Source organism: Capsicum annuum, unplaced genomic scaffold (genome assembly GCF_002878395.1).
Source record: "Capsicum annuum cultivar UCD-10X-F1 unplaced genomic scaffold, UCD10Xv1.1 ctg1491, whole genome shotgun sequence".
Taxonomy (NCBI): domain Eukaryota; kingdom Viridiplantae; phylum Streptophyta; class Magnoliopsida; order Solanales; family Solanaceae; genus Capsicum; species Capsicum annuum.
The window spans coordinates 680,922-704,610 of NW_025820326.1; the positions used below are offsets into that span (position 1 = coordinate 680,922).

Below are 23,689 nucleotides of genomic sequence, written 5' to 3' on the forward strand. Positions count from 1 at the left end.
TGAATGATAAACTCAAAATTCTATATAAAATCAATATCCGAAACTTCCATAGTATCAAAACTAATACCAAAAGACAACCACCATACCCATGTCCACAGTATCCAACAAAGCATATAGCAAAATCGAATACCAATAAAGTGTCGGGACATGCCCCTGACTATAGCAAAAAATAAGTCTGAGACATAAGAGACCAAACATGAAATGTACACTTTCTATGTATGGAAGCTCAACACTTCAGTTCAACTCACGAACTGCTCCTGAATCCTAGTCACTATGCAGAAATAGTAGAAATATGGCCAAATCCTGCATCACGTGGGAATACAACATCTGAAGACGGTTAGCGGTTGGAGCACTAGCATGTAACTCAGGGATAAGGAAACAAATAATTTCATGGATAATGATTCAAAACCAGTGAAATTCTATGTGTATTATCAAATACAAATACATATATACATACATACATATATATATATATCATATGCCGGAAAAGGAAATACGATTTAGCATGAACTTTAAAATCTTAACCTGGACCGTGTAGCCTAATCATCATAATAATAGTACCCACGGGCTATATGGTCTCCAGTTCTCACCCTCTGATCGGGTCTCAATGCATGTAGCCGCACGAATTGGAGAAAGATTATATATATATGCACGAGGGACTTGAACCATCTAATCATATACTAAGGTGACTACACCCGATCATGAAATGTGATTTGGGGGACTTGAAACCTCCACTCATAGTAATAAAGATAAGGTGGACTCGAACCACCTAGTCGCAAGCAAGGGGAATCAAACCCTCAAGCCATAACAACCTCTGCACCGGCTAGTGCGGTTTCCAGTGTCGATCCACCCAAAATCTCCACCTTTCACGGTTAGCTACCCAACCCTCTTTTAGTCTCAATTAAAGCATTTAACATGCATTCTCATTAATTGAACCAATTATACATTAATCCATCCCGTTGGTATCACCATACCAACATCAATTGCAAGTTCATTATTATGCCATATCAACTCTTAGTCATTTGGGACTCTAACCAATATAGACACATAATTTTATTCCTCTCGAATATTACACTGTCAAAATTCACTCTGTTTACCGTATCATTACAATACACACTCACCCATTTAATACTTCCACCACAAGAATCCAAAGAACAAATCCAACAAATTCATAACAACTTTGGACACCTCACCGTAACAAAAAATAACCACCACTACCCTCACATACCCCTACCCCTCATGTTTTCTACCATTCAACAAAACACACACACTCTCACATGATATAAACTCACCTCACCATATATACACACAACAAAATAACGAGGTGACTGGATTTTTTTATTCCAAAATTCATGCACACGGAGAGAAGATAGGATAGACTCACATACACCTTCATTTTGATATACACACACAATGTACAAAAAAGGGGAAGGGGTGGATAGAGAAGATGGAAAACAAATTGAAATTGAGAAAGATTTGTAAAGAGGGGTATAAGAGGGAAAATAGTAAGGTCGACACACAGTGATTAAATGAGAAGAAACGGGGAGAGAGAGAACAGATTAGAGAGAAAAAAATTAGTCTCCACTATTAAGCTCATTGGAACTACGATGATGTAACAACAGTCATCGGAGAACTCCATAGGCAGCAAAACCAGTGACCAAACCCACCCAAAACTCCATTAGAAATCATCACCCACCAAAACCAATCCCTTAACGCTAATTCCACCAGAAAACAGCTCATTGCTATTGAAAAATAAGAATTTGGGACAAAATGCCTTATAAAAACAACCGAGTTTGGGACAAAACTGATATTGAGATTGAAGTCTTCGGTTTGAGATTCAATGTTGAGGTTTGGTTCCAGATTTTTGTCATGGTTCTAGTCGGAAGGAGCAATTTCAATTGATAAAACATTGAGGTTCACTTGTATTCTCGCTCTCTATTCTATTTTGAATTTTGGTTGTTTGTTGTGGGTGTGAATGACTTGTGTTCTTAGCATGTTTGCATCTTTATTCTGTGTATGTTAATGATGTTTGATCAAAATTTTAAAAATCAAAAAAGGAAAGGATGAATTAATAGCCAAAAAATTATTTGTCATTGATTGAGAGAGATCTGTAAAGAGAGGTATAAGGGGGAAAATAGTAAGGTCGACACACAGTGATTGAATGAGAAGAAATGGGGAGAGAGAGAACAGATTAGAGATAAAAAAAAATTAGTCTCCACTGTTAAGCTCGTTGGAACTACGGTGATGCAACAACAGTCACCGGAGAACTCCATAGGCAGCAAAATCAGTGACCAAACCCACCCAAAACTCCATTATTAGAAATCATCACCCACCAAAACTGATCCCTTAGTTCTAATTCCACCAGAAAATAGCTCATCGCTATCGAAAAATAAGAACAACTTTGTTTCTTGTCGCTTATTACTGAAAACAACAACGACAGTCAAACCCAGCGCCAAAATGCTTGATAAAAGCAACCAAGTTTGGGACAAAACTGATATCAAGATTCAAAGTCTTCAGTTTGAGATTCAATGTTGCGGTTTGGTTCTAGATTTTTGTCGTGGTTCTAGTCGGAAGGAGCAATTTCAATTGAAAAAACATTGAGATTCACTTTTATTCTCGCTCTATTTTGAATTTTGGTTGTTTGTTGTGGGTGTGAATGACTTGTGTTCTTAGCATGTTTGCATCTTTATTATGTGTATGTTGATAATGTTTGATCAAAATTTTAAAAATCAAAAAGGGAAAGAATGAATTAATAGCCGAAGAATTATTTGTCATTGATTGAGAATGAAATTGGGACCGAATTAAAAATTGAAAAAAAAATGAATGTTGGTTTATTTCGATTCATTGATGGTTGTTTAAATTGAAATGAACGTCGATTATGTCGATCTCGATAGTATCATGTTTTAGGTCGTGAATTGTTAGGCAAATCTTAAGATTGGGGTAGGCAAAACTTAGGGATTGTGGATTGTTGAATGTTTGAATGTGTTGAATGACTTTTATTCCATCGCATCTAAATTCTTTATACTCTATTTGGATGTTGAATGCCCCGAGAAAATTGTATTTATTCATCAGAGAATGCCCCGACGGATATAAAAAAATACTTCTCTCTACTTTCTCTCTCTACATGAGAGTTCCTCCCAGTGAGAACTGATGCCGAGGAAGACGATAGCAAGGGGAAGGGGGCAAAATGTCAGGGGAGGTAAACAGAAGGGAGTACCTCAAACAACAGATGATAAGAAATTTAAAAATCCTAATGTCATAGCTGGGATTGAACCTTTCCATCTCCATCCACTAACGTTGTTGACAAGTCAATTGTAGCTAGATTCGGGGGCAATGCAAGTGGAACAGGAAAAAGGTGAGGTAATAGAATCAAGTCAAACACAAAGTCCAGTTGGAAAGCTATGGAGTAGAACAGTGGGTAAAGTACCAGAAGATGAAGGATTTGACCTAAACTTGAAGGAGCAGAGAAATGGTAGTGAACACATCAAAATTACCCTGGATCACATTAAAGAAGAGTTGGAATATTGGCGAACATCAGTGATATGTTGTGTAATGGGTTCAAATCCGCCATTGGTGGTCATGGAAGAATACTTCAAATGAATTTGGGGAAATCTGGGAATTAATAAGGTCGTACAACTAAATTGAGGTGTTTTTGTAGTTCGATTCCACACATTGGAGAATCGTACGAAAGTAGTGGAGGAAGGGGTACGAATGTTCGATAAGAAACCTGTGGTTATCCTACCCTGGAGGCCAGATATGGACTATAAGAAGGAAAATATTGAAAAAATTCCATTGTAGATCAGATTGATGGGGCTGGATATCAAATATTGGGGACAAACAACCCTAAGTAAAATTGTTGGGCTTGTCAGGAAGCCATTAAAGGAAGACAGTGCAACCATGAGAAAAGAGCGACTTGTTTATGCAAGAGTTCTGATTGAGATGTCCCCAAATCAAGCTTATTCGGAGAATATGATATTTGAGAATGAAATAGGGGGAATAGTAGAGCAAATTATAGAATATGAGTGGAAACCAATTTTGTGTAAAAGTTGTAACAACTTTGGGCATGACATGCTGAATGTAGAAAGAAAATGAAAAAACAGATAGTGAATCAAGAAGGCAAGCTAAAAGAATAGGGGTAGAGACTATGGTAGCTCAAAACGCACAGGATAAGGCTGAGAATGTAAGTACAGATTTGACAAAAAAGGATAATCAAGAACTAGCCATCGACCAAGAAGAACACCAACAGATGAATAAGGGGACTAACGGTGAACCAAGTAAGGTGGATAAACCATATGATTGGACAATATCTAGACAAAATAGAGCTCCTCAACATCAACTAAAGTTTACATAGTCATATGTACCTACTGGCAATACATTCAAGGCACTGGATAAAAATAATAGTAATGAGACAGAGAGGCAAAATAGTACCAGTACTTCAATCCCAATTGAAGTGCAGGGAGTTAAGGGACCAGGACATGGAGAGGATGGGAAGATCCCCCCTCTCCATGGATAGAATAGGCTTCTAGAATGTCTGGGGGATAAACAAGTCTGCTAAGTAGAATGAGGATAAGTTGTTTCTTCATAATTCTCAGATAGGATTGTTTGGTCTCCTGGAAACAAGGGTTAAGAGAGCACAAGCAGGTAAAGTCTCTCTTAATCTATGTAAACGCTGGTTATTCACAACAAACTTGTCACAACACAAAGGAGGAAGAATATGGGTGTTATGGAAACCAGGGATATATGAGGTAGAGATACAGGTGGTCACAACACAAATGATTCATAGTAAAGTGAGACATATTGGTACTAACAAGGTATTATGGTTTTCGTTAGTGTATGATTTTAACGATATAAGGATAAGACGAGACCTATGGAGCAACTTGAAAGCTGTCCTAGGAACAATTTGTGAACCATGGGCAGTTATGGGAGATTTTAACGTCTTAAATTTTAATAAAAGAGTAGGGAGCCCAGTCAGATACTCAGAAATAAAGGAGTTTTCAGATTGTGGTTCTAAATGTGTGCTGCAGGATCCTCAGCCCACAAGGGTATTCTACACATAGAACAATAAATAATTGGGTGAAGGCAGAGTGCTAAGTAGAATTGATAGAGTCCTGGTTAATATGGAATGGATGGTTGAACTACCAGCTGCCTAGGTACAATTCTTTAGTAAGGGATTGTTTGATCACTGTCTAGCTGTGGTAAGATGGGAAAATAGAAATCAGCATTATGAAAGCATGTTTCGTTACTTTAATATGTGGAGTTTGACTAAGTATTACAAGGAGAAAGTAGGAAGAAGTTGGGAAAAAAACATTTTAGGCACATGTATATATCAAATGGTGGGAAAATTGCATAGACTACAAAGAGTTCTGAAAGATTTGAATAAAAACAGATTTGCGGATGTGAAGAATAAGGCAACAGAAATGATGCAAAAACTTAAGAATTATCAAGCAATGATAAAAAAGGATCCCAAGAATGGTAGTTTGATTGAAGAGAAGGTTAAACTTGTACCCAATGGCAACAAGCTAGAGACTTAGACAAAAAAGCAAAATACTATGGCTGCAAGCTGGGGATCAAAATACAAAACTTTTTCATAACTATATTAAAGCCAGAATGAATGCAAATAGAATTTTTTTAGTGATAGATAAAGATGGCAAAATGCAGGATGAACTTGAGGGGATAGCAAAGGCATTTACTGACTTTTATTCAAATGTGCTAGGCTCTTCAAACATTGAAAGAGATCATGTGAATGGGGAATTAATAAAAAAGAGAGCAGTTCTAATATATAACATGGGACTGACACTTATTCAGCCAGTAATTGCAGGGGAAATTAAGAAAGCATTACGGTATATACCTGGTGATAAATCCCCTGGTCCAGATGGCTATGGGAGTCAATTTTTTAAGGATGCTTGGGACATTGTTGGATAGGACTTGATTGGGATAGTGCAAGAATTTTTTCAGAATGGGAGAATGTTAAAGAAGATTAATAATACATTGAGCACAGTTATCCCAAAAGGAACCCATGCAGTAGCTATTGGTGATTATAGGCCAATTGTTTGTTGCAATACAATATAGAAAGTTATTTCAAAAGTGATTTGCAGTCGATTAAGGAAGGTGTTTCCAAGTATCATATCCCCTAACCAAAGTGCTTTTATACAAGGGAGAACAATAGTACAAAAGGTGCTCATTTTTCAGGATCTAGTGAGGTTATACAAGAGAAATTCATCCACTAAGAGTTGTTTAATGAAAATTCACTTGAAGGATTACGACTCGGTAGAGTAGAATTTTGTGAAGGAAATGCTTTAAGCTTTACAATTCCCAACAAAGTTTATTGGATGGATCATGGAATGCATTACAACCACTCAATATACTATAGCAATTAATGGAGATAACTATGGGAATATAGAAGGGATGAGAGGCCTACGACAATGAGACCCTATGTCCCCTTTGCTATTCATGGTTTTCATGGAATATTTAACGAGAATACTTGAAGTGGCAGCAACTACTGTAGGATTTGAATACCACACAAAGTGCAAGAATATGAGGTTGACCCATCTTTGCTTCGCGGATGATCTGCTCATATTCTGTAAGGGTGAAATTCAAGTAGCTGTGCTACTTTTAAAAGGATTGAAATATTTTTCCAATGCTTCAGGGTTAACCACTAATGCATCCAAGTCAAATATATTTAGTGGAAATATGGAAGAATATCATGTTGATGACTTGTGCAATATTACAGGCTATAAACGAGAGGAACTGCCATTTCGATACTTGGGGATCCCAATCTTGTCCAGAAGTTGTCAGTTAATGATTGTACAGTCTGATTGATAAGCTTACCATAAGAATAACAACATGGAGTACAAGAAACTTATCTTACACCGGAAGAACACTATTGATAATCTCTATGCTACTGCACTTGCACATGTACTGGCCAACTGTGTTCGTGCTACCAAAGAAGGTACTCAAAGCAATTATATCTATTTTTAGAAACTTTTTATAGGATGAAAAAATGAACACCACAAGAGTCCCCCTTATTGCCTGGGAGGTTGTATGCAAAATAAAGAAAGAATAAGGGTTAGGTATAACAGACATTATAGCTTGGAATAAGGCTGCTTTAGCTAAGTATGTCTGGAACATAGCCGAGAAAAAAGACAATCTATGGGTGGTATGGGTGAACCATATCTACTTAAAAGGGAAGAATGATGCCCATACCAAGTTAACTTAAATAGTAGTTAGTATTGGAGAAAGATATGTGCAATAAGAGATAAGATTAGAGGTGGGTATATTCAAAATGGATGACTGAAATCAACGGGCAAATACATAATAGCAGGTGAATATATCTGGACTGACCCAACGTATTATGCAGGCGGAAGATGTTCTTAATCAACTCCCGAGGCATCAGGTAAAGCTTAGTTAGGATATTTTAGGTTTTATTTTGGTTGTAATAAATTGGAATGGACATTATTTTTTGGACTTTTGACTATTTAATTATTTGTTTTCTCATTGTGTGTTTTGTTGGTTTATACATTCCATGGTGTCATACTAGCTCATATACTCTACGGAGCGACTGTAGTCGAACCACAGGACCGAGGGATGCCTAACACTTTTCTCTTAGTTAACAGAATTCCTTAACTAGAATCTCTATTCGTGGATCAGTTTTTAGAGTCAAATCATTTTGAAAAGGATTTCCAAAGGTGACTTGGTATACCCGATTTATGCCAAGTGGAGACTCTGAGTTTAAACGTATCAATTTTTTTTAAAACAAATTTTACTTTTTGTCACTTAATAATAAAACCCTTTCAAACATAAAATTAATCTTTTTTGGGGTAAAAGAGGGTATGACAGCTCTGATGACACTACTGGAGATTTTTAGAATTTAAGCTTTATTTTGAGTGATATCGGCTTAGTTTGATACTATAGGTGTGTAGATGCTTTGTTTGTGTTATCATTTGTGTTATTGTTTTATCATTACTGAGTGCTACGTGTTTATAGTTTTTCTTTTATGTGTTTACCACTTTATATCTGGCATCATATGCATTACCCCAAGTCAATTCTTTCACAACAAGTCCAGAAGTACACGTTGTGTATACGAACTCTATTTGAGTCACCCTTATTTTAATAAGGGAGCTGTCAGATGTATGAAGTAGGTGGAAAGCTCTCGCAGCCACTATCGACAATATGCTCCCCCGAACAGCCTTGTTAGTGGATCTCAGCCTAGGTCAACCTTTAGATCATGCTTATCTGGATCATATTGAGACCTAGCGAGACCCACTTGATCCTTTATAGGAGACTCCCCCCTAAATCATTCCTACATGCTAATTATTGCATCTTTAAGGGTAACAGGGTCATTTGATGGACTAATTTAGGGGAAAATGTGTGCTAAAATTAAAGAAAAGTGGGTTGGCAAGGAAAGGTTGGAAAAAAATTGAAAAAATGAGTTTCTTAGTTTTTCAGAGTTCTTTATGACTTTTGTTTTTTAAAATTCAAAAAGTCAAATAAATTTTTTTACCTTTTGCACTCATTTTCTTAAAAAAATAAAACATCAAAAATATTCTGTCATTATTTCCTTTAACAAGTATTCATAATCTAAAATTTCAAAAAGAAAATTAAAAGAAATGATTCTTTTATAGGAGCTTTTTATAAAAGAAAATTAATAAAAAGATGGTAGTTTGCACATTTCATATAACGAAAATACCAAAAAGATCTTTCTTTCATAGTTGTTGTTGTCAGTTTTATGTGAAGTGTCAAATTAAAAATCCAAAAAAAGATTTTATTGACGTATTTCATCGTCAGTCTTGGTCGTGTCTATCAAGTTGTGGTTCAGTCTGTCCGTTATTGTTTAATTACCCAATCTGGATGAACTATGCACACCTGATTCTTCTCTCTTAAGAGTGAGATATGTAGGCAGCCCTTCTAGGGTTCGCTAATGTTATTTTAAAAAATCCAAAAAAAATAAATTTCACTCTTCATTTAGAGTAGTTGTTTCATATACATATTTAACGGAAAACTAAAAAAAGATTTTTCCTTTAATAACTTCAAGTTTTATTTTCATATGAAATTAAAATTTAAAAACCCAGAAAGATTGTTCTTTAGTAATCATAGGTTTCATTTTGTATAGGGATTTAAATCTGAAAAATGCAAAATGATTTTCGCCAATTCTTTTGACAATTTGTTATTTTCTTATTTTCTTAAAAGTTTCAAGAAAAAGAAAAAGAAAGAGAGTTTGACTGGTTATTTTTTGGTCAAACTTCACGAACTACGCACACCTGATTCTCCCCTCTTGGGGTGAGATACATAGACACCCTTCTAGGGTTCGGTGATCTTTTCAAAAAGGAGAAAATAGATTTTGAAAAGGTGTTGAATCTAACACATTTGTTATCACTTGTTCAGTTCGTTTAAGGTGGTTGGTTTGTGGCAATCTGGTTGGTCCTACACATCACACCAAGTATTAGGAAGAGTTAGTCATGTCCAACAAAGATATAAAGAGTGATATCATGGATCAGACAAAGAGTTGGAAAAATGAGAGTTTAAAGCAAGAGATTTTGAGACTAAGGCAACAAATGACAAATGCACCGAGCTTGGGCCAGTGGGTTGCCTCCTCCTTCATTTCCTGCTATTGATCCTACAAATACCTTGAGTTTTCCATCAAAATCGTAAAATCAGTTTCCTACTGTTGTTAATGTACCACAACATGCCTCAAAATTTATTCCACGTCAACTGCATCCCAATACTTCTACCACTCTTTCTCTAGATCATCAGTATAAGCCTACTATATTCACAATACCACATATCGTCTATGATTTTGTTGCTCAATCCTATACTGAGGCTTCCACATTGTCTATCTGTCCAATGATTGTGCTTTCTCATGCCGTTGGTGAAACCATGTTCAATACTCTTGATGATCATTGCTATACTCCTGAGCCTACTTTTAAGTTAAGTGGACCACTAAAATTTCTTACCAAGAAGCTTGGCATGCCAGAAGAGCAAGAGAAAATGGTTGGAAAAATAAAGAGTGCAGAAAATACTATAAAACGTTTCCTAAGAGTTGCGGGTAAAGAAGATGTTTAATATAAAGACTGGGGCATGTCTTAAAGTGTCAAACTTCCTCCAAGCTTTGAGATATCAAAATTTGAGAAGCATGATGGACATGAGGATGTCGTGAAATATTTGGGACGATATTGCAATCAATTAAGGGAAACTGAATGGAAGAAGAAAGAAAATGTATCTATTATTGTTCCAGGGGAAAAGCAGAGCTCGAGAGGTCCAACTCAGCAATATTGTTAGTCTTAATCCCGAGCATACACATCAAATCCACATATTCACCTGCAACAAGGTTCCTCTTTTCAAAATCCAAGATATTCCATTCCACTTCCTTAGTATCCTTTGGACAATGCACAGTTATATGTTCATCGGTCTTCTTATCCACAATGGCATGCACCGGCCCCTCAACATTATCCTCGACCCTCACATATTTATCAAGAAACTTCTAAGTTCAAGTTTTAACTAAGGCCAGGGTTTGCAAAATGGATGAACTCAAAGGATAATTGTACACTAATTGAGAAATTGTATGCCAGTTTACTCTGGAGATTGAGAGAGTTGGGCATGATCACTCTCTCCTTGGGTGTACTCCTGATCCACATTCAAGAAATTTTGATCCTCGTGTACGATGTACATATCATTCTGATGTTCAGGGTCACAGTATTGGAGATTGTAGTGCTTTGAAAAGAGAAATAGAGAGGATAATTCAATAAAAATTGATTGTAGTGCAAAACATTGACACTACAAAGGACACAAAAAATCCTTCATCAACGCACAGTAATGCACAAAGCAATGAGTTAAGCATGGAGATCCAGAAATTATTTATTGAAGAGAATGTGCCTGGCAGTGGTGGAAGCTCTAGTCATGCTGATATGCAAACCAGTGGCTAAGATACCAGGCTCAACAATTGAGAAGCCACTCCTCTCCCTACTAGGAAAAGGTCTGGTAGTTTTTTTTCTTTTCTTTTCTGTTATCCAAATTATTTCAGGATTATAGTTTGGGATCTATCTTGTTTTGTCCCTTTGTCATTTATGTTCAAATCCTTCTATCTTTCATTTGAACTAAATGGAGTGTCACTTTTTCCTTTGTGTTTTAAATATGTGTTTTTTGTTTGTTTTCTTTACTAGTAGATTTTATAGTGATTCTAGTGATATGACATGCTGGCGGAATTTACAGCTAGATCTTAAAATTCAGTTTAAGAATGAACTTTGAATCAGAGGGATAAAGTTATAAAAAGCTTGAGAAAATAGAAAGAGTGTTGAGACATTGGGTGACCAAGTTGAAGCCTTTTTTGAAAATTAAGGAAATTATTTTGAGAATTACATGAATATCTTGGTCAGCAATTAAAAGGCATATCTCAATTAGGTCAAACGGTAGATGCGCGATCCTATATCAAGAGGAATAAAAAGAAAATCAGCTCAACGAAATCATGAGTCATACAATGTGAGGAATGTACAACAAAGGTAGATTTGTATGCTGCGATGCACAAGTTTAGTTAAAGTTAGTGCTGGAAAAAATATCACAAATGATCTTCATCTTTCACTTTCATATTGCATGATATATACTTGCATTTTTAAGGATTGATATGAAGAAGACATTTCATTATGCTATCCAAACATTAAGTCATCCTTCGTTTAGCCCGTTTGAACTTTAGTTCTATTTTCTTTCATGCCTTTCTTTTGGAATCAAGATAGAGTCAGCAAAGTTTAAGAAAAAGTGTCGAGTAAAAGAATAGAGTCAGAAAAGTTTAAAAAAAAAAAGAGAAAAAAATGTGTCAAAAAGAAAAAGAGATGATCGCCATGAAAAATAGAGTCAAAAAAGTCTCAAAGAGAAAAAGAGTCAACAAACAAAAAAAAAGAAATCAAAATCAAGAAAAACAACAAATTACCAGAACTACGTTTGACCCAATTCTCCTCTTTCGAGTGTGATATACATAAGCAGTCCTACTCTGGGTTCGATCCAACCAAATAAACAATTGGGAATTACCTAGTCCAAAGAAACTGGAGCATGAGTTAATTTCCATTGTTTGAGTCAATTTAAAAAGTTGTAAGTCCCACCCCACTTCAAGTGTTGTTTGGGCCTCATGCCATCCTTTCTTCTAACCTTATCCAAAAGCCAAGTTACAACAAAAGAAAGATCTTTAGATCAATATTTGAGGATGTTAAGGCTTATTGGAGAAAATCCTCACGGGCACCGTAAGACGATTGTGAGTTGAGAGAATGAAATGAGAGAGTCTTATTGGAGAAAACCCTCATGGGAACCATAAGACGATTATGAGTTGGAAAAAACAAAAATGACCGAATCTTGTTGGGAAAAACCCTCACGGGCACCGTAAGGCAATGGTGAGCTGATGTAAAGAAACTGAGAGAGGCCTGTTAGCAAAACCACTTCAAGGCGTCACTAGCCGAATGAGGTCTGTGGGTGAAATTTACATATGAAAGAAACTCAATTTTAGAGTCATCAACTCAACAACAATTGATGAAAGATTAGATGAAAAGATCAGGTATCTTAATCCAAAATGCCCAGACAAATTTTTTTTTCTCTATTTCAAGGGGGACATTCATTGTCTTTTCTTTCTTTTCTATTTTTTCTATTTTTTATTTTATTGAGTGAGTTATTCAAATGAAAAGTCATTTTTCTTGTGTCTTGAGTCAAATCAATGTCAAAGCAAGTGAGAAAAGAATTCAAAACTGGCTACCAACTTCTTCAATTACACAAAGAAAGAAAAAAACATCAACACTTGAAAGAAGCATGATTATCAGTCCAAACAAGGCATGCGGAAAGTTGTTGTCAACAGACAAATTTGGGAGATTGGTGGAAATACCAAGATTTAAAGGGGGTTATCTGAGAAACATAGCAAAGAGTCACTCTTAATAATTTGAATTTGGATCAATTGTGCAGCAATACCAGGATATGTCAATAGTTTAAAGAAAGATTACAAGGGACAAGAGAAGAACAATTACCTCAATAAGCTAAAGCCGCAAGCCAACCACCATGTTCTTAAACTCACTAGTTCTTTTTGTATTAAATAAGAACAAATTTTGCCTTTAAATCAAGGACTCCAGAGCCTAAAATATCAAAAGGCACATTGCCTCACTTTGGAGAATGCAAGAGGCAGTATTGCTACATAGTTTTGGTAATCAAAATAATGGTAAATACTCATAATCCAATATCCCTAGGAGACAGAATTCCTTGTTGGGTATTCAACTTTCTCTTGCTAGAAAATACACTTCCTAACTTAAGCTTTTACTCCTAGAAAATATACTTTATAGCTGAGTAGTTAACTGTTAGGATATTCAATTTCTTGTCAGGGTAATTCAAGTTTTACTTGTTAGGTGGTTCACTTCCCAACTTAAGCCTTGACTCCTAGAAAATGAACTTTCTAGTCCAGTCATTCTACTTGACCCTTAGGAGAAACACTTCCTTGTTGGTATTCAAGTTTATCTTGTTAGGTGGTTAACTTCCTAACTTAAGACTTGACTCCTAAAAAATAAACTTTCTAGTCGAGTTATTCCGCTTGACCCTTAGGAGACACACTTCCTTGCCGGTATTCAAGTTTCTCTTGTTATATGGTTCTCTTCTTAACTTAAACCTTGACTCCTATAAAATGAAATTTTTAGTCGAGTCATTCCATTTAACCCTTAGGATACACACTTCGTTATTGGTATTCAAGTTTTATTTGTTAGGTGGTTCATTTCCTAACTTAAGCCTTGACCCCTAGAAAATGAACTTTCTAGTCGAGTTATTCCACTTGACCCTTAGGAGACACACTTCCTTGTTGGTATTCAAGTTTCTCTTGTTAGGTTGTTCACTTCCTAACTTAATCCTTGACTCCTAGAAAATGAACTTTCTAGCCGAGTCATTCCACTTGGACCATAGGAGACACTTACTTGTTGGTATTCAAGTTTCGCTTATTAGGTGGTTCACTTATAATTGAGTCATTCCACTTGACCCTTAGCAGACACTCTTCCTTGTTGGTATTCAAGTTTTGCTTGTTCGGTGGCTCACTTCCTAACTTAAGCATTGACTCCTAGAAAATGGATTTTCTAGTCGAGTCATTCCACCTGACCCTTAAGAGACACACTTTCTTATTGGTATTCAAGTTTTATTTGTTAGGTGGTTCACTTCCTAACTTAAGCCTTGACTCCTAGAAAACGAACTTTCTAGTTGAGTCATTCCACTTGACCCTTAGGAGACACACTTCCTTGTTGGTATTCAAGTTTTTCTTGTTAGATGGTTCACTTCCTAACTTAAGCCTTGACTCCTAGAAAATAAACTTTCTATCTATTCATTCCACTTGACCCTTAGGAGACATACTTCCTTGCTTAAGCCTTGACTCTTATAAAATACACTTTCTATTCGAGTCATTCCTCTTGATCCTTATGAGACACACTTCCTTGTTGGGTATTCAAGTTTCACTTGTTAGGTGACACAATTCCTAACTTGAACCTTTACTCCTAGAAGTCACACTTTCTAGTCGAGTCTTTCCATGTAACCCCTAAGAGACACACCTCATTATCCTCAAGAGATGAATTCATTGATTAGAGTTTTGAGTCACCCTTGCCTTACGCATTTTGCAAGTAATGGTGATTGAGTTTGACACCTACAAAAGTTTTTAATGATAAACTGGTGAAAAATTTAATTCATGTTACTTGGAACTTCACTTTTAGACCCTCCTAGAAAATGGGATTTTACTTTTCTGGAAAATGGAATCTCTCTTTATAATAATCTTTGTCTGGGATAATGTTTGTTCTAGTTTTGATTTTGAGTTCAGGAACTCTCCTGGAGAACAGGGTGTGAAAGTTGCAAATCAACAAGGAGAGGAAATAGAAAGTTAGGAGCCCGCTCGGAGAATACGATGATGACATTTAAAGTCAATAAAGTGAGGAAATTACAAGTTGAGAGCCCACCCGAAGAACAGGGTGATGAAATTGAAAATCAAAAGATTAAAAAAATAGTAATTCAGGAGTCCGCCTGGAGAATAGGGTAAGGAAATGGAAAATAAATCAACAAAATGAAGAAATTATAAGTCAGGAGCCCTACTGGAGAATAGGGTAAAGATCTTTAAATTCAAATTTAATGTACAGAACTCCCACATGAATGAACATGGTCAATGTTCAAGTTTATCTCCAACACCAAATTTTGTATGGAGAACGAATCTATTCTCAAGTTCAACCCAAATAAGATCAAATCTTTTGTCACTTTTGAAAGCATCAGAGACTCAAGACAAGAATCAAGAGATGCTGCATAGATAGGATTTTTGTAATTTCATTTTTCTTTTTAACTTGTAATTTTAAATTTTATGTAATGACAGGGCCGCGGACCGAATCCTTGACAGGTCCTCACTCGACTCTCCAACTCGGTATAGTCCCTATCCTTCTAACCCTTTGATATACCTATGACTTAAGTCCCTCATAACTTGGATGGGTATGATGTCCTAACTCAAGACTAGGTGGAACTCTGTCCTTCTTTGTCTCCCTTTTGAATAATGGTTGGGTCAAAATTGTCTCGTTGTCTACATCTTTGTCTGCAAACACTTTGTGTTCACAAACAAAGAGAGGTATAATGTAGACACGTAATTTTTTCCCTCCCAAACATCACACTATTAAAATGTTATTCGTTTAGCATATCATTACCATACAAACTCACCCATTTAATAAATCCACCATAAGAATCCACAGAACAAATCCAACAAACTCATAACAACTTTGGACACTTCACCCTACAAAAAAATAACCACCACTACCCTTAAATACCCCTACCCCTCACAGTTTTTACCATTCAACAAAACACATACACACTCTCACACGATACAGACTCACCTCACCATATATACACACAGCAACATAGAATAGAGGCTAGAGGCAACTGGATTTTTTTATTCCAAAATTCAAACAAACAGAGAAAAAATAGGATAGACTCGCATACTGATCAATTTTGATATACACACACAATATACAAAAAAAAGAGAAGGGATGGATAGAGAAGACAAAAAATAGAGATCAATTGAGAGAATCGAGAAAGGAGGGGTATTAGGGGAAAATATTAAGGTCAATATACGGTGATTGAATGAGAAGAAAAGGGGAGAAAGAATAGATTAAAGAGAAAAAAATTAGCAGTCACTGTTAAGATCGCCGAACCTTCGATATGCGACAACAGTCACCGATGAACTCCACAGGCAGCAAAACCAGTGACCAAACCCACCTAAAACACTATTAGCAATCATCACATACCAAAATTGATCCTTTAGTGCTAATTCCACCAGAAAATGACTCATCTCTGTCAAAAAAGAAGAATAAATCTGGTTCATGTCGATTCTTACCAGAAACAACAACGACTAGTCAAGCCCATCACCAAAACGCCTTAGAAAAATAATTGGGTTTGAGACAAAATGGAAATTGTGGTCGACGTCGTAGGTTTGATATTTGATGTTTAGGTTCGTGTCATGCCCCGAACTGAGGCTCTGGACAAAAAGGCATCCTGAACCTTCAAGGCCTGAGAGCCCTCATAACTTGCAATTATAAGCATAATTCACCAAAAATTCAAAATACGAAAGTAAACTGGAATCATGGTCATCTTATTATTTCAACTAAACGATATGGTTATGAATTCATAAAGACCCAAAACTATCTAACATAAGTCTGCAAAATCTCTAATAAACAAAAAACAACATCTGTATGAAACAGGGACAAATCCCTCGGTCGGACCATAAACTAAAACCCCAATGAAAGTATCATATGAAATAAGGCCTTCTGAAATAAGGGAGGCTCACCAACTTCAAACATCTGGTAATGATCTACTGCTTAGTAGGACTGCGGGACTAAGCCCCAGATCCTGAAATATAGGGGGTAAATACAATTGTACAGGTATGTAAAATAATCCAAAATAACATGTTTTTGTACAAAATAATGAGAGTATTTCATAAAATAATGAGCATAATGCATAAGTGAAAACACATGGGCATACAGAAATGAACTACAAACAACTTTTGGAAATCGTGACTTATTCTTTATTTACTTCTGATCTTGATGGTACGCCCTACAATCCTGATCATCTCACGGGCTATATAGGATCGCCCTTGACTCGACGACCAAGCCCCCAATCTAAGTTTATCTCAAGGATTCGTGTATCAGTAAGGGAGAAACGCAAGAACACAAAGTAGGGTGCCATAATACCCAAATCAAATCAGCATGTCATGGTAGTGCACAAGACCATAAAGCAGGGCTCCTAACCATAGTCTCAAATTGGGACGACATGAATCTAGGTACACAAGATCACAAAGTAGGGTACCTAATCCCATGTCGGTAAATCACGGTTTCCAGCATTGAGTGTTCCAACTCGAGCTTTCTTCGGGTAACTATCAAACTCCCTTTAAGCCTAATTTTTAGTTCTTTAAAACCATGTTTCAGACCTTTAAAACATTCAACACTTATTCTATTAAGGGCACGCTATCACCGGGTATCGTCATACCCAGACTTGCAAGTCATTCATATCAATTCCACAACCTTTCTCACTCAAAATATGCAAATTACCACCCAAAAGATTTATAACATCGTAAGAGAATCCTCATTTTGAAATCTCATGAAATCTTATGCAAAAAACCTCTTTTCGCAAGGCATAAACATGCGGTGTCCGTGTCAATTATTCAATCTCATATAATTCTTCTTTTTATTGCAAAGAGTATAGTTATGGAAAGAAGACTCCCTATCATCAATTCACAATTGATGTCAACCAAAGTTTGGGTAACAATCATTTGACGTAGGAATTCAAATCATGCAAGTGAATACCACATATCGTATAAATCAAGAAAAATCCACACTGAGAGTGAGGTCTCATAAATCATGCTCTCAATTAAACTCTTCAAAAGACAATCGAAGGCTCATGTATACATAGTTATAATTCAATTTATAAAAAAGGAGTTCAAAACAACATATGCTTTCATCAAAACAATTCATGATACATACTATTCAAAACAATGTCAAAACCTTTCTAGTAAACGTAATTATGAATCTTTATAATTTGAAAAAATGATAAAACTTATGTCCATGGAGTTTAGGATAGTGCCACATACCTTAATGATGAAAAAATTGTAAAGAAATAGACCCCTTAAGCTTAAATGTCCAAACCCTAGGTTATTTTTCTCCTCTTGGGTTTTTGGAAGATGAACTAGGGATTTGATAGTGTTAAAACGTATTTAGGGACTTTAATTTCATGTAAAGATGTTTAGGGACGGTTATTGGATTTAAAAAGACTTTGTTGCCCTTTAATTTACTAAAAAATGGAGCTTTACACCGCTAAACCTCGGCTGGGCGATGCTTACCCCATCGCCTAAGGCAAGGATGGGCGATGCACGCCCCATCGCCGAAGGCAAGGTTGGGCGTCGCATGCCCCATCGCACAGCTTAGACAGTGGGTCATTCAAACACTCATAACTTTTTACTCTGGACTCCGATTGATAAATGGTCGGTGGTTTTGGAAAGAAGACTCGAAGGGATTTAATTTGATATATAATAGGCTTTATGAATCTTTATATCCTAGGAGAAACAGTCATTGGAAGTTGACCCAAGTAAAATTTTCAACTAAAAGTCCATCAATAGGAAAGTGCTCAACTTACTTTTGAGCTGGGAGATTCTTATGGTGTGCATTCATCTCCAAGGATGTTCCCACACTAAGGAAATTTAACTAGAAAACATTGGATTCGGGTCTATGTACATTGAAAAGACGGTTCAAATTTAGCCCAAAAATACGGGGTGTTACATTATCTCACCCTTGGGATCATTCGTCCCCGAATGATGGGTAGGGACTTATTGAAGCTCTAAAAGTATGGAATAAGGAACGTGACCTCACATTTAACATTTTTTCTCAACAAAATATGCAAAGGCATCAAAGAGCTACATGATAACCCCTAGTGAAAAGTGTAAACATGAAGCGTGAGATAATAAGAATTGACATAGAGATGACCTTGCACATGAGTTCTAAGGGTCATAATCATCAAAACATATGGTATGATTTTATTTGGTTATCAAAAGCTTGGTTTAAATTTGTGCAAATCATGAAATAAGATTTTGTAGAAGATAAGAAATAGAAGCATTCTCTATCTTACAAGATACAATGAATAGACATAAAACCTAGAGACACTACTCAACTATGCCACAAACAATAAATAACATACTGCATCATATCCAACTTACAATTCTCCCATAACACACCTAACCACAAGAATTTGAGTCCCACTGCATAGTACTTCTATGTTAAAGCCTAACTCGAAGTAAAAAAAGTGCTAGCTTAAGCTATGGGACCCTGAACTCTACATCCCATTAAGAAAATAACTTCACCTTATCACTACTATCTGACACACTCGAGTTTTAAAATCAAGGTGTACTAACCAGATAACACATTGGATTGCGTTTTCATCAATCACAACTTTCAATCCTATCATTACTACACCTATTTCATGGATCTCCCCACTAAGACCAGCAAATTCAATCACCCTTACAAAGATTTTCACCATAGATCTCCTTCCTAACTATCTCACATAATAAATGTTCATCTCCTTCTTCCCCCTTCTCCTATAACCTTAGCTCAAGAAATCACATCAAAATTCTCGCCTTCAAAAACATCTACTTCCTTACCTACAACATTACTATGCTTCCACAACCACCATCATAGTAACATAAGGAAGGTCATTAAGAGACCAGAGCATAAGTATCATAAAAGGGAGAAACACTATTTGATTATAACATATGCCTATTACACTACTCAAAGTGGTATATGAGATGAAGATACAATACAATAGACTCAAAGTACTTTATACATCAGATGTCTAGAAAATAAATAGAGAGTAGTTCAGGCATAAACATAACACAGCATGAGTTCTTAGGACAGACCATAATGAGAAACATGAGCACTTACATCATGAGTCGTATATCATAAGGTCAGAATTCATGAAGTTAATGATGGAGACAAGGATTGATACTTAAAGCTATTATCTCATTTTCATAGCTAAGATAGTCATAAGTTTGCATTAACCTTATCACTTTGGCTAATTTTCCAACGTAAAATAAATCAGTAACATATAAAAATCAAAGTTTCTTAGAACTAAGAATTATGTGAGACGTGGATTTTTATGGATCATGAACAACATAACATAGAGCTTGGATACTTGGAATATTTGATAACTAGGGGACATTATTGCTTCTAGATTGGAGGTCGAAACATGACATGAATTACATAGAGAGCTCAAACCTTAGACATAGGCAGGACTTGAATGCATAAGACATTAGTAGATGTCCATTCAAATTGAAGTAGGAGGAGCTTGGTTGAATAGGAATTGATTTATCATGATTCTTACTTGAAACTTGACACCACAAGAAAATTTGGGAACCATCTTAATTCATCATCTCCCCCTTAGATCAAAGTCACAATCCTAGACTTGCAGACATAAACTCACATCAAATCTATAGCCACAAATCTCAACACAAAAGGGATATCACTATAAACATAAATGTTAAACTCTACTTGATGAACTACTCTGAAGGTATTACTTTTCAGAAATGCTACTCTTAACTTACACTATCCTCTGTAGCCATCTTCTTACAACTCACACTCTCATGAGCATACATATCCACATCCCTTATCACATAATAATTTATTCTCCATCACTTAACGTACTCGCATTAAACCTCTAATTGCATAACATAAAACTTAACAAAATTTGTAAAACTATACCAAAGGCACATACTGCCTACCTACATTTCCTTAATTTAGCTCTAAAGAACATCACACAACAACTCCTTAGTCTTTCCTGTACTACCAAATTCAAGAACATGAACTAGGTACACATGACACTTATACCATAAAACCTTACCTAACAACATACTACCTTGAGGTTTAACTTATTCTTCATATACCCACGCTCTTATCCGCTTAATGACTCAACCATAATTTATCATTTTAACACTAGTCTTGCGTGTGTGTATGTATATATATATATATATCATAATTATTCACTCCTTTCTCCACAAGTTGCCAACCTAGTCTATTGTACACATTAAATCAATCCCACCACTTACTCCCACAAAACATGCATCATTAATCTTAAACTACTATTCTTACCGCCATAATCCACATCTAAAGTTCAACCCTATAGACTAGCATCAATCATGTACCACCGATAAAGCATGCCACATTTTATACTAGTCCATCAAATAGGGAAAGAAACCCAACTACCACATTCTTACCGCCATAATCCACATCTAAAGTGACTTGATGTGTGAAATTGGTTCTAACTTAAGATAACCATTTTTTAGTTCTTGTAAAGTTATACTCCCTTTTTATCTCTCGGGCTAAGTTGCTTGGACTCTTCAAAAATATTATTGCACCCGTGTAAAATCCTTCAAAAATACACTATGTTAATGACACTAAAGTTGATGGAGTGATTTGGTGTCTTTGTGGAGCACACTAGTAGCTGGAATAGATTCTTTGTAAAATGAGGTCAGAAGTATAAGACTATTTTACTGTGTTAATGTATTTGATAATATGGTTCCACTGATATGTGAAACTAACAGTTACAAGAATATTCCAGGTCTCCTGGGAAAGCATATATGGAAGGATATGCCTCAAGTGCTAGCTATTTTTTGGCTGGTGCAGTTAGCACAGGTGGAACTGTCACTGTTGAAGGTTGTGGAACAAGTAGTTTATAGGTATTAATCATTCCATTGAGACCTTGGAGGCAATCACATTCTATACTTTTACATCTTGTGCTTGGAAGTTGTGACAGCACCATAATACTCCCTATTCTTCTTCGTTTCACAAGCTTAATCTTGTGTAAGTACTAAAAGAGAAGAGTGCAATGTGTGGTCTACATCTTAGTCTTATAACTACATAAGTTATTACCATCTATTCATTCTCAACATAGATATACATTCACTGACTAGCACAAACAGTCTCAATGTACTTTTACAAGCATACAGTTAGTATATTGAAATAAAGCCTAAAATAGCATAAGCTAAGCTTGCTGAAACTAATTTTGATGACAAAATTACCTTAGCTGGCTGTCTTTTTGAGCTGTGTTTTGTAAGATGAAGCATATTTGAGAAGCTATTTTCTGGTCTTTGGTTACTAGAAATATTTTCCAAGAAAAAATGTTTTCCACAAAGGAGGAAATGAAACTTCTCCTCACTTATGAGATACAAGTCATTTCTTTTAACTACTACTTCAACTCTTACTCCATATCGCTCGCTCCAACCAGTGCTTAGATTATATTATCAGCTCTTAATACTCAATAACATCATCAAAATATAATCCAATTTGCTAAGGGTATTATCAATCTTTAGTTAATACCAAACACACCTAACCGGAGAAGTACCTTTAGCCCTCATTACAACTATCTTTGTTCCATTCAACATATCTTGCTCCTATTAATACACATTTCTTTCACTCATTCATTTTTAATATTATGGATAACACCATTGACACTCCACCATAGTCTCGATTCACAAACTCTACATCAAAATATATTCTGCAAATAAGGCCCTAGGAAAGCAATTTGTGATAAAGGACTATAAAGGACAAGTCTTTAAACCACAAACAAAGAGAAACCAGAGGGTAGCAGTGCGACTTAGCTGGCCGACCGGAGTAGCAATGGCCGACCAGAGTAGCAATGGCCGGTTGGAGTATCAATCGCTTATATTGTTAGTGTTACAAGTTGAATCCAAAATAACAGGTCATGAACATGCTAAAATCAAAACAAAATGGAGCTTAACTTACGAACTTGTGGTTGAGATCTTCTAGCAAATGCACTCCCGCTGAAATGAATAAGATTTTGGTAAAAGTTGTCAATCGATTTGGGGGTTTTGGAGAAAATCAGAGAAAAAATATTTTGGGGGAAAATTATTGGCCAATTAAAAAAAGAGGGAAAGTGTTTTTTTATGCCAATACTTACCGCTATTTTTTTTTATGGATAAAGAGGGTTAAAACCCCATAAATTTATAAATTTTGGCAATAGATTTTTAATGCTCGCATTTCATGTAATTTTATGGAGGTTAAAATAACCCCAGTAAATAAACTCCCCGCAATTAGACCCATTTTTTGTAGTGCGGGAATTCCACATACCTCAAGTTCAATAAGATTAAATCATGCTTTAATAACCTTTTATACCAATGCATTAGTTCAAATGAACAAGCCAACTATGTGACAAAATCATATTCATTGTCAATTTTACAAATAGGTTGAGGGCATATTGTTTTCAAACCATAAAGCAAGGCAAAATCATCAAATTGGGGTTTAAATATGATCCCTAAATTTATTCACCATTCTCATGCACCCCAAAATGTTCAAAATCAATTATCAAATATGAATATTGCATAATAATCCACAGAAAGTCAATTTAATGAGCAATCATGTCAAAAGCCCTCAACTATGCCAAAACCTACATTAAAACCATGCATTTATAATCAATTCATGCAATTAAGAAAAGTATAAGTATAGGAAAATAGATACATGCCTTAAACCCAAGAGAATCGGAAGAAAGCAACACCCTATGAACCCTAGATGATCACCTCTTTGAATCCTAGCCTCGAGTTGAAAAGGGATTTTTGAGAGAGGATGTTTAAGAGTGAATAACGACCTTTGCATATTGAAAAATTAATGAGAATTGGTCC

The 23,689-nt window shown here is 35.8% G+C and overlaps 1 protein-coding gene across 8 annotated transcripts; it reads right to left on the reverse strand.

Annotated features, from left to right (window-relative positions):
• On the reverse strand, positions 1-23,689 carry LOC107875913. Of its 8 annotated transcripts, none has more exons than XR_007049099.1 (4): positions 22,801-23,161; positions 16,802-16,863; positions 16,170-16,308; positions 1-303 (listed from the first exon to the last, which is right to left on the reverse strand). XR_007049099.1 is itself a non-coding variant. In XM_016722817.2 (4 exons), the coding sequence occupies exons 1-4, from the start codon at positions 23,661-23,663 to the stop codon at positions 240-242; spliced, it is 372 nt and encodes a 123-aa protein (XP_016578303.2). In that variant the 5' UTR covers positions 23,664-23,689; the 3' UTR covers positions 1-239. The 8 variants fall into 8 exon arrangements, 1 of the variants encoding a protein (XP_016578303.2); XR_007049096.1 differs by having other exon boundaries at positions 22,797-23,136; XM_016722817.2 differs by lacking the exon at positions 16,802-16,863 and adding an exon at positions 23,533-23,689 and having other exon boundaries at positions 22,797-22,834.

Coding starts and splice junctions, on each gene's coding strand:
- LOC107875913 (XM_016722817.2), bottom strand. CDS start 23,663: ATGCAAAGGTCGTTATTCACTCTTAAACATCCTCTCTCAAAAATCCCT. Junction 22,835..23,532: donor CCGATTCTCTTGGGTTTAAG/GCATGTATCTAT, acceptor TATTCATTTCAG/CGGGAGTGCATTTGCTAGAA. Junction 304..16,169: donor ACTGTTGTCGCATATCGAAG/GTTCGGCGATCT, acceptor CACGTGATGCAG/GATTTGGCCATATTTCTACT.